Below are 12649 nucleotides of genomic sequence, written 5' to 3' on the forward strand. Positions count from 1 at the left end.
TCCTCCATCATATGTCATTATCATACTGGCAACATAACAGTCAGTGCTTGAGAGATTATCATTTTAATAATCAATAAATAGTTTGAGTCAGTTATATATATGTATAATATGACAGTTTTGATTACAGCGGCATAATTGCTGGTTATAATTGCTGTCTATTAAGTAATTAATAGAAGTGGAATCAAGCATTTTTAAGACATAACTGCTTATATATAAGGCATTACAAAGAATGAATGATAAATAAAATGTGTAATGTAAAAGTTACATGTTTACTAAAGCTCAGTGAGTTGACTTGCTAGCACGTTACTGAACTTATTAAATACTGTTGTAAAAGTTTAATTATACTGGTGAGGTGGCTTTGGTCCTTTAAGAGCTCCCTCATCAGACCAGTGTAACTTCGAAACATGCTATTGCCTCAAGATTAGTATTCTTTGTATTTCCTGTTGCCATGGTGCTGATATTTCAACAATGATTTCAATGTGTGTTCAAACAACAAGGCCTTTCATGCATTTCATGACTGTGCAAGTCCATCTCTGCAGTGACCAATTTCTGTTTTCCCAAGGGCACACAAACAGATGGTCATGCTGTCACGCTGTGACTTCCAAACAGATATGCAGCATAAAATCCCCTGTCGACCGTCGATACACTTTCATCCTCAAAGCATCTCTATTGAGGACAGACTGCAGATCATCCTCATTAATGTGTGAGTCGGAGTTGTGGCACCTTGTGTCTACTTCAAGGTCCTCAATTGCTGATTATTTGAGGGTTAATTACTGGGCCTCCAAATCAGATGTCTGTTAGAATTTGCCTTAAGGAGGCTGCGGACAGCCAATAACACATGTGGGAAGGATGCAGCTGAATAATAAGTGTGGACATAAGATATTTCTTCTTTTTGATCAGATAGTTTGTGAAATGTAATGTTTATAACCACAAGCAAAAGTCAAAACATACAAATAATTACATTTCTTACAGTGTACAAATTATTACAAATTATTCTCAAAAAGGAAACCCTTTCCTGTGTCCTCTTTCTCCAGACATAGATTTGATCTAAATGGCCGTGGTGTCTGGGGAACTAATTAAGAGCTCTTATGGCGGTTGTCTGTCTGAAACAACACAACTTGATATCAGTGTTGAGGTCGCTGAGCACTCAAAGGTCAACCTGACCTATTGACAACCCGGCTGAAACCAGACCCGCTAAACTGCTAACCAGCAAGATGCCTGCATGCACACACGCACATGTGAAAGAGAGCACCTCATGGGAATGTGCGCACACACACACACACACACACACACACACACACAGGTCCTCACATGATCTCTGTGAGTAGATGCAAATGCAGCTGTACAGCTGAACAGTTTCTGTCACTGCTGAAGAACTTAAATTGGCAAAAAGTGGAACTGAAGCCCACATTTAGAATCATTTAATTGCAGTAAAAGACCACCAAAGTGGCATTTAAAGCTACAAAATATGGTAAACCAGTTTTGTTTTAGCAATACTTTACCTGCAATGATGTTGCCTTAAATTCTTAAAATGCAAAAAGATGTTCCATGTTATATTTTGTAATACGGGATCATTGTCATATACATGTATATATTTTAAATTCTACATGCTGACTCATAAACATTCCTGTGCACACGTATGCACCAACAACTGTCACTTTCCTTTAATTCTGCAAAGCTACATGTCCTCTGCACTGACCCAAGAACCTGCATTTCAACACACTGGTACTTCAAATTCAGCCTCTCCTCGTTGTACTCACTTAAAGCTGTGTCTTTTCTTATCTCTATAAACACAGACTCAACATGTTGCATATCATATGTAACTTATACACAAGACACTAGCCCACTGTTCCCTTAGTTACGAAAGGTGTGTGAAATCTGAGCAGAGAGGCAGCCAGCCGAGTACATTTGCATTTGCCTTCATCCACTACTAATTTACAAGTTAAAACACCTGCTCGTTGAAAACAAAGCACTGCTTGTGAGAAGCTCACCCAACAACAAATATGTTTGCAACAAATAGTGTGACGTGTTCAGGCTGTAGCCAAATAACAAAAAGCAACATTGCACAGCACCAAGTAGATGAATAATAAAGCTAACTGTGGTTATGGTTATTCATTTATAGGACTACAAATTGAATTACAAATGGTTAAGAATCTCCTGGGTAGAAGAGAGCTGACATCAAGGTAATGGTCCCTCCCCACTTGTAGTTTAATTATATATCAGGAGAGAAATGTGTCCTTGGGGATGTCAGTGCAGCTAAAGCCTGTAAATGTAATGAGATTCTGGCACTTTGTGTGATGAGATAAACCCTCTGTAAGATGGTCTGTACTTTCACTGGAAGCCTCACATGAAGCTCCATCCACTGCAGTATTATAGTAAAAAGCACTTTCTTTTTGTTGTGTTCCTCACCTCTGTTTGTTCACTTTAGAGGAAAGTTCATCAACACATATCTGCGTCGTTGGCCAATCAGACAGGAATAAGCCACCGTCGATGACTCATGAAACATTTGGGGTCAGATTGCACAAAATTTCCGCTGGATGTTTGCTTACTTTTTGCCCTGACATTGTTAACAGTTAGTTCTTTCAGCTATGCTATAATGATGCTTCTGTTCTTCTGCTACAGAGAGTAGTTGTATCAATTCTGTTGTGTTGATTTCTGCACATAAACATTATGCAGAGACAAACATTTTGAATACTGCACTTTCTTCAGCAGCGAAATGACAAGAAAATGGTAAAAACTTTGATACAGTTTGTTGGTTCTATACCACAACCTCGTACATTTATGAATGGAAACACACTGTTCACACTGTTTTGTGTGTTCAATATGTGTCATGTTTTAACTACAGTTGTCAGCTCTTGTGTGAAAATGTTATGTGTGACTTCTCCATAAGGAGGCAGAGTCTGTCTGACATTATATAATGAGAACTGTGATGCTATTCTGACACTTGGTGGAGAACTTTATAATAACATGTGAGGGCTAACAAACCAAAGTTGTTTTAAATACTAAAATTAATTGCCCAAATTGTAGCTATGCCTTAATATTTTTTTTTACATAAAAAAATGTAGAACCCCATACCTGCATCTCCTGTTCGATGCGCAGCCTCTCTTGACCAAGTTCCTCCTGATAAAACTGTAATAGAGGAGACAGACTATAAACCTACTGTATGTACTAACTGTATGTGATATTAATACAATTAATATCACACACAATTTTAAGATTAAAGAAACAGACATCCATCCTTTTTCTGTAATCGCTTATCCTTTGCAGGGTCGCAAGAAACACAGGGGAAACAGGAAATTTAACAAACCTTCACAGAAATATCAAATGATTGTTTTCTTTAGGTGACATCATGCATACATGTGCACCTGCAGTGTGAGCGTTTGTTTCAGCAGTAGTTTGTTCTTTGTGACCTACACGAATAGCTGTTAAAAAGAGGTTTAGGAATGTCACACATGCTGCTTTGGTAGCCTCTTTCTGGAATAGACGTCTGACCAGAGAAGACATGGTGGTCCAGAGGAATGCAGTAATGTTAGAAGGCTCGTAAAACTTGTGCAGGGTTTGACTCTACATACATATATAAGGGATGACTAGCTGATACAAACACATTTACGGGTAAGAGAAAGAATATGGCAAAGTTAAGTGTCATTTAAAACAGGAATAAAATGTGTATATACCTCCACATCCTTGTCCTTCTGCAGCAGAGATGAAGACAGCTCCTGAACCTGTCCCTCCAGCTCTCCCACCCTGATTGTGAGAGTTGTCTTCTCTCCGCTCAGCTCTGTGATGAGGGCCTCCTTGGTGCGAAGCTCTTTAGCCAGCTCCTCTATCAACCTGAACACAGATGGAGATATTGTCAGAGAGACATGGAGGTGGATTTGGTTTGTTTGATATCGGTGCTGGTGGAGATTTCTTAGTGTTGCGCACCTGTCTTTGTTGGTGTTGGAAGAGGACAGGATGCTCGGAGGCCTCTCATCCTCTGGGATGTCCTCCATGGGGGTGTCTAGGGAGAGGAGGGAGGCGTGGGAGTGCGATCCAGCTAGCGAGGCCATGCGCTCAGCCTCGCTGCGTGCTAGCTGGGCCTCCTGGAAACACACACACGCAGAAACAGTCATGATTTGTGAATCGGAGGCCCCTGAGTGTTTCAACTAGCTGAAGGTGCGAGTAGACGAACCTCCTGCAGGAGCTGAATCTTGGTCTCGAGCACTTGCTGCATGTGATCGATTTCCTGCTGTCTCTCCTGACAGCGTCTCTGCAGCTCGGCCTCATTGTGATTGGTCAGGCTCTCCGCTGTTGTGCTGGGAAAAAGGCAAGTCCGAGTTGATCGCCACATCAATCAGGTATCACACTGAATACAGCCTAAATCAACTGAGTTTATGTGCACACACTAATGTAGTCAGAGGGGTCAGCATTACAACATGATGGAGACATTAGTGAGAGCCAAAAATATGATGTCATCACTTAACTGTCTGTACGGTGCTCATGGGATACCCAACACCCCTCCACTTATAGCAGAGATTAAGTAAACTGCCCCGCCTGTGGTGTGGGCTTTTATTGTCATGGTTAGTGCTCGATGTTAATGTTCACACAGTCTGAAAGTGCTGAAAGGCTTGACATCAATACAGCAGTCAATGCAATTTGGGTGTTTTTTTTTCCTATTGCAAGTAACCTGGAGCTCAACCAGAGGTTTGTGTTATAGATGTGAGGGTTTACTGGTAGATGTGTTTGTGGCATCACACTCAGTTGATACATGCTGTGAAAGCTGTATATGCAGAAAACATGAACAGTTTAAACTTTAATCTGAAATTCCTCGCACACATCCTGTTTCTTTCCTACAACCACATTGTGTGGTTCATGCCGCAAGTGTTTCCCTCCACTCCTTCAGACTCCAACTGTGCACGCATCTGTCTTCTTTATCACTTAGTCAGTCAACAAAGCTACCCCAGAATTTCTGCTCCCAGAATGGCACACGCCACTCTGTCGCCATGAGTCCTGTTCTGGACCCTCTCTACATACGTTTTTAACTCTGTCCACCACATGCAACAGCTCAAATAACTGGGATATTTTGAACCAGTCTGAGTAATGCAAATGTCTGTCTCATGCACAAATGTCCTTTATGTGTAGTGGACAAGACCTTCATCCTGAGCGCCAGCCTTTCTACAAAAAGCCAGAGGTTGTTTGTTAGTATTTTGCATTTACGTTGTTACAGGGATTTTGATATTATGAGCTGTTGATATCAAAACCACAAAATATGCAGCAAGTACAACAAAGAACCCCCTCATTTCCCAACCAGAACACTGATAGTTAGATTACCATTTACCATTAACACTCGCCGCGAACAATTCTGTGGCGACAACTAGAAGAATACGTGCTGTAGAAATAACAAAGCAGCCTAACTGTTGGCCAGCAGGAAAGCAGAATCAAAGTTGTGCAACAATAACCACTTTACTGTCAGAATCATCTCTGCTGCCAGAGAACAGCAACAGAAATAGAGACCAGTAATAAGAGCCAATTTATCCTCTCCAAGAGCACCAACAGCTGGCCAGTGATGAACTAATAAAGGTCAGCAACCCTGACCTTTAAGCAGCATCTCTGTCCATTTCAGCAGCAACGCAGGGCCAACTGTTATGAAGTGTAAGCCGTATAGAGCGGGAACTGAGATGCCACCATGCCAACAACCCAGTGAGAGCTCCACACTTGCCTACATTGCACATGCAGCCTACTAAAGTCCTGCAGCCATTTCAAGCTCCATCCTGGAGCAAGAGAAGCCTCGCAGACATCTGAATCGACAGTATTAAAAAGGGATCAACGATCATCTTCTGCCTGTCTTAAACGATACATAATCTATCAAATCACCTGAGACGACTCTTCAAACACCAATTTATTTTAAACAGAAACAGAACACACAAGGGGAATAGACTACCGGTGTTTCTCTCACATGACTATTCATTTGTTCTCATCTGCAAAAATGTCAAGAGCACATTGTTTTGCCCAGGGGCACTTCAGCAGGGAGGATACTTGCTATCATCACGGATGTCTCAAGCTGAATCGCCTGGTTAAAGGACAGTCTCCCTCGTCGTCATCATCATCATCATGTCGCATTTACAACGCCAGCATCTTAACAGCATGTCTACAATAATCCTACACAAGAGTTTAGTGACATATCAGGGGTTTAAGTTGTGGGTTGCATTTAGCTATTAATGAAGGTTTGCTTATGTCCATTGCGTGTGTATGTGTGTATGTGTATGTGTGTGTGTGTGTTTGTGTGTGTTATCTCTACCAGCTGCTGCATGACATATGAGCTGTTAGAGATATGAGGTGTTACCACAGTTAAGACAGGACCATGTAGAGAATCACAACTAGTAGGGACACATTTACGCCTCACCAGCCGACACTCACAAAGATAGTCATTGATTTTGACTTTTCAGTCAAGTAAAATTGGTGTAATGTATCTATATAATTAGGGACAGAAACTTTTTTGACACCAACATTCACACTTACAAACTGGGAAAGCTTAGTTCAGTAATGTATAATTATGATTAATATTTGTGGACTTACAGGGCTTTGTCCAGAAGCTGCTGTTTCTCCTGGAGCTCCTGCTTCAAGCTCTCTACTTCCACCTTCAGCTCGATGTTCTGCAACACACAGAAAGCAGAAAGGTCAATCAGCCATCTGTTAATCGGTCACTACACATCATCATCATCACCCATCATCTCCTCCACCATCAGCAAAAAAATCCTGCAACAATAAAATGAGCATTTGTAACTATACTGCAGTATCAGTGATAATGGACGGTGGCCAAATGTACTTGTTAAAGTGATCGAGAAACCCTCTTAAATATTGCAATACTGGAAATTTTGCAGATTCATACAATTATCCAAACCGGGATAAGAGAAAAACTAAAATATTTTTGTACAATGTCATAAAGAAGTCAGTATCTATTTTCTCAAAACAAAAACTTGAAATGCCAAATGTGGGTTGTCAATATAGCTACCATATATGGCTTGGAACTTCCTAATTTATATAGACTTTTTAATTTCTTGTGCCATTTAGTTTTCATCTATATAAACAAGGCTGAAACTGTGAAATTGACAAGGATGGTATGTACAGTATTGTTAAGTGTCTAATTAACATAAAATCAATAAATATTAAAGCTTCTACGTGCCTATGATTCACCCACACAGGTGTTTTCACTTAATTGGCTGATTAGACCTCCTCTCCTTCAACCTGTGTGAGGTGTGATCAGACAAAACACCTGAAAGCACCTGTGTGGGTGTGGCCTATAATGAACATATTTGCCGATAGTCCTTTTCCACAGCAGGCTTGTCATGGCAGGAAAAGTACAGGTATATTTGATAACATTAAAAAAGTGCTGGGATGGGATAAAAACACAAAAATAAAACCATTTTCATTTGGGATATTTAACTTTACACACTAAATAAATATATATATAATAAACATATAAACATGTGCTTAACAGCAAAGCTTATCATGTATTGCAGAGACAGACTACTGACTCGGTTTGAGGATCGTGCTGCTCTGTACACCTGAGGTTCAATTAAAGACTCTACTTCAAATAAGATGACAGATTCTTTTTAAAAAGTTTGTCACCCTGTCTTTCATTGCTTGTATGTTCACTGATGGTATTCTTCTCTCCCTCACATGTTGCCTGCTCAGTTTCCTCAGCCATTGCATCTCTTCATCACACACTAATCTCTCTGTCTCTGCTGTGTGAATCAGAGCCGGTGGGTGTTATGTATCATCGGTACAGGACATCTGACCGTGCTGTCATGGTTGGTATATTTAGAGCAGGGGAATTCAGGGCAGCTCAGATACTCACCCCTGGGGCCAGAGGCTAAACTCCACAGTTTGTTTACCTGCTGGGGTCCACGGGGGACATTTTACATTGGGCTGAGGATTTAAACAGTGGAGGGGCTTCATTCTTTCCATTCTGACCTTAGAGAGCAGAGTCAGGACAGTTTATCTGTCTGCTGGACTCAGATCAGACAGCTGCTCTCACTGGTTTTATCACCTTTATCACTACAGCTTGGCTCAGGATCATCTCAACAGATTGCCCACTTTCTCTCATCTGTCTTCTTGGTTCAGCTGCTTCTCTGTCCCTGTGTCTCTCTTGCGTCTCTCCTCTCCTCCCTCTTCCTTTCTCTCTGTATGATTTAGAAATGTTGCAGTGTCTCTTCGTGCAATGTCCAAGTCTGTTGACCTTCCCCTGTCCCCTCCAGAGAGCTTCATGTTCCTAACACTCATAACGAGCCAGGCTACACGTGCACCAACACTTGCAGCCTGAAAGCTACCCATGAACATATTCCTGAAATTCCTCAGCACACGCATACTGCTGGTTATTACACGCACACACTCATTCTGCACGTGACCAAAACACATAGTACTTACACATATAATGGTCACGTCCAATCAGAAGGTGACAAATATCCAGGAACAAAACCACAGTCTGAAATTATAATTATGTATATATAATTATAGTTCTCCTTTTGACAGGTTAGTGCTGTGACTAACAATTATTTACCAATAATTGTTAGTCACAGTACCAATTAATCTGTCAAGTAATTGCTTAGTAGCCAATATAAAATATAGTGAAATATGAGGTCACAATTTCCCAGAGCCCAAGATGATATATTCAAATTCTTTGTTTGATGCTTGTTATTAATTTACAATGATATTGTAAAAATGGCAAATGTTTGGTGCTACTGATTGAGGGATTACCTAAATAATTAACTTAATATTAAATTCTAAATTGTTAATTTTAGCTGCAAAATTACAGAACATTAAATTTGATATTTTGTTGTCAAGGTATCTGCAGGCTTCAGAAAGAGATTGTTTCTTATGAACATAGTGGTAGTTAGTAGTTAATCTAAGTTGTAAAACGAAACGCGTAGTAAGAAAAAAGGATGGCAGAAATAAATTCTAAGGGACATTATTAATAACCTCAGAGTCCAATTCATCTTTACGTGGTTGAAAAATAACACTAATAACTGGATTAAATATTTAATATGTTGTCAGACTTTTTGAGGCTCTTTAAGGACACAGATACAAAGCTCCTATTGATAATTAATATTCATCTCTAAAGAACTCAACTTTACAGTACTGAGTAATGCAGCAGCAACTAGAGTTTATGCAACATATTACCAGACTTGTGCTCTGCATAACTAATGACGCTAAATGATTCACCTGAATGCTCTAATAATAAATAATGTAACACACAAGTAAGAGGAACATGTATTCCTGTGTGTGTGTCAACAACTTGGCTGACAGTAAGAGAGTCATTTTCCCATCTTGAACAGCTCTATATATAGACACCCATCACAGTGCACCTGCTATTCTGGCCCCTCCTGGCCTGTCGGCCCTCAGCAACAGATCCCCTAATAACCACGCTGTGCAAGAGACACTGACAGGAGTGTCGCTCCTACACCAAACACACCTGGTCACCTATTGACAGGTATTATCAGTTACTCTAAATTCATCTGTGGATGATGCTGCTCATTTTGTCATATTCCACACTAAACCATTTACATGCTCTGGTAGCATCACTTTATTTACATTACTGAAAACTGTGAGATATAAGCACAAGATGCTAAATATGATGCTAAACTAACAATTATTCTTTATTATTTGATTAATCTGTCTAATCAAATCATTTTCCTGATTAACTGATTTATCATTTTGTCTTTAATGTATTTTAATGCTATAAAATACTGAAAAATGCAATTTTCACTATCAGAATTCCTTAAAGCCCAACGCAGCGTCCTCAACATTGTTTGTTTCGTCCGACCAATAGTCCAGAACCTGAAGATATTCAGTTTACTATCCCATAACATGAAGACAAGCAGAAACTCCTCTCAATTGAGAAGCTGGAACTGAGGAATGTTTGGCTTTTTTGTTTGAAAAATTAACGATTGATCGATAATCAAAATAGTTGCTGTTTAATTTTCTCTCAATCAGCTTTCTCTATTAATTGACTAATTGTTTCAGCTCTATATTTAATTACAATTCATATCAAATAAATCTCTACATTTTACAGAAACTGAAAATAAATGCTTTAAAAAATATTCACCATTGCAACAAACCATTAGGTGAAGAGAAACATACAAACACATGTTATGATGTACGAGTCGTGTCCTACGAACACTCACATGAATACATGTGATCAATAAATCAGTGTACTCAAGCCTGCTCTATAAATAGAGTCTCTCGAGCTCTGAGAGAGATCACTATGTGCCCTGGACCAACACACCTAGTCTGTACTGTATTACACTGAAATGTGATGGAGAGAGGATGGGAACACTGCCACTCTGTCATGAGACTCGACCAACAGAGCAGCGAGCAGCTCAGGTCAGATAACAACTACGGAACAAAGATTTAGTCTCCTATAAAAACGTGATTAAACTGATTAACCTTTAGCCACACAGAGTGAGAGACTGTGAAGCACAAGGATTAAAATCCAGCTGGATGTCTGTCTGACGTTGGATCAGTTTACTCAATCACTGCTGGTATGCAGTGATTGTGGAGGATAAGTGGCAGGACGCTCACGTCTTGTTCGGCTGGATCAAGAAGCCATTTAGAAGAGTTTTAAATGTCGACTGACTCGTGTAAATAAATAACAGCTGCACTGGGTCACCTTATTGTAGGTGCACACTTTACACTCACACATACAGAAAGACGCACATGCACTTAGAAGCAAACATACAGATATAAACACATGCATAGAAATGACACACATAGAAATTGAAATGATTATTTCATTATCCATTTTTCTATTGCATCTTCAATTAATTGGTCAATTGTTTAATCTAGAAACTTGTGAAAACAACACATTTCCAGGGCCTGAAATTTTCAAAACATTATTTTGCACCTGTTACATAGCAATGGTATATAGCAAAGGTTTGCACAGGGAAAGCTATGTGACTGAATCCTGGAGTAACGCAGTCACCCATGTTGCCACAACTTACTTTGAGAAACACAATTTTTTTTATGTAACAAAAGAATTCAAAGTCCTAAAATGTTAAACATGTTAATGTTGTTTAAACACAAACAGCCATACAAGAACTTTACCCAGATGCAATTTAAAATTAAAATATGAATCCGGGACTATTTGATAAAAGCAGTGATGCACCGATCCAAATTTTTCTCTCCAAATACTGATTGAGAGGCTGATTACCTCAACTCTGTATTTTACCAAGTAGCGATCCAATACCAGTGCTCTCTTTGTTCCAATTACAAATCTGTACACCTCACTTTGTGAAACTTCTTGGAATACTTGTTGAATAAGGTAAAATGAGGCCAGAGACTGCTGTGGCACTAAAGATTGAGTCAGTGGCTGAACGTGACTGAATGAATGTACCTGATAGCAAAAATACATAATCTTATTTATTGACAAAGAAACTGCATTAAATGAGGATCTCTCACGTCATGTCCGACACCCAATCTGTATACTATATACTGATCCAGAGTATCGGCTTGGTACATCTGTAGATAAAAGACAGTAAGCAAGAATCTGACCCGTGACTTGAGGTCAACTTTCACTACTTTTTGATACTTGGTGCTGCAGACATTTTGGTCCGTACGAAAAAAGTAATGGGGCTCAATACACAGCCCTGCTAATGGCTCACACACACACACACATGATGTCATGACAAACCTTTTTTAAATTATATATCTTATCAAAGGCCTGTTGCTGAGATTCCATTACAGGTTCACACGTGTATCTCACTGGGTCTCCAGTGTCATCCAGTTTAGTGTTTCTGGGCTTCAGTGTTTAAGTAAAAGACAATACACAGCAAAACAGAGGTCCTGCTGGACAGATGACAGATAACCCTAACCCGCAAACTGCATCAAATAAAAGCTCTCGAACAAAGAGCTAGTTAATGTGCCATCCTTCGCAGGGCAGCCATGTCTAAAAACAGGCACTTGGTAAAACAAACACACAGCAGGTCACATCACCTCAACCAGATCAGCGCGACAGCTGAGTCAACAAACAGTAGAAGAGGCTCAGTAAAGCAACTCTTCAGGATAACATACCTTTATACTGTCATGATAACAATCACCTATTATGAGAGATAAAGGCACAAATGAACCCTGTTGATTACCTACTCTGTGCCAAATCCCTCAACAAAGGAAAATCAATGATTTTTTGATCATTTTGTTGTTGTTTGAAGATCCTGAAGAGCAACTCCCCACACCACTTATAGTCCCATTCATCATCCCATTCATCACCAGTCAAACAGGTTTCCATTCATTTCCTCATGCTCGATGAGAGGCACCCTACTCACCCTGCGGTAGACATCTTCGCTGCTCTCCTCGTACTTCTGCTGTATCCTCTCCTCCAGGAAGTAGATGCGGAGCTTGAGGCTGAAGTTCTCCTTCTTCAGGTCATTCAGGTGCTGTGACAAAGTACGGTAACCGTTAGACATGACCGTCAAAGAGCACCGCTTGACATGTCCGTTATAGGTCAGAAATGAAAAGTCGTCTTCGACATCTCCGTATCGTGGGGGAATACGGAGTCCATTTTAAAGGACTCTCAGGACATGTCCTTGTGTTAGAGTCTGGTAACCGTCAGACATGCTAGCTCCTTCTCCAAAAGATCATAATGTCAAAATAAACGAATTATTTACAAAGTGGC

The 12649-nt window shown here is 40.0% G+C and overlaps 1 protein-coding gene across 1 annotated transcript; it reads right to left on the minus strand.

Moving 5' to 3' along the window:
• Positions 1-3347: 3347 nt before the first annotated feature.
• On the minus strand, positions 3348-12440 carry LOC139296404 (myomegalin-like). The gene is made up of 6 exons (XM_070918805.1): positions 12300-12440; positions 6556-6632; positions 4172-4295; positions 3925-4082; positions 3675-3831; positions 3348-3410 (listed from the first exon to the last, which is right to left on the minus strand). The coding sequence occupies exons 1-6, from the start codon at positions 12438-12440 to the stop codon at positions 3348-3350; spliced, it is 720 nt and encodes a 239-aa protein (XP_070774906.1).
• Between the last annotated feature and the right edge of the window lie 209 nt (positions 12441-12649).

Source organism: Enoplosus armatus, chromosome 14, assembly GCF_043641665.1.
Source record: "Enoplosus armatus isolate fEnoArm2 chromosome 14, fEnoArm2.hap1, whole genome shotgun sequence".
NCBI classification, from domain to species: Eukaryota; Metazoa; Chordata; class Actinopteri; order Centrarchiformes; family Enoplosidae; genus Enoplosus; species Enoplosus armatus.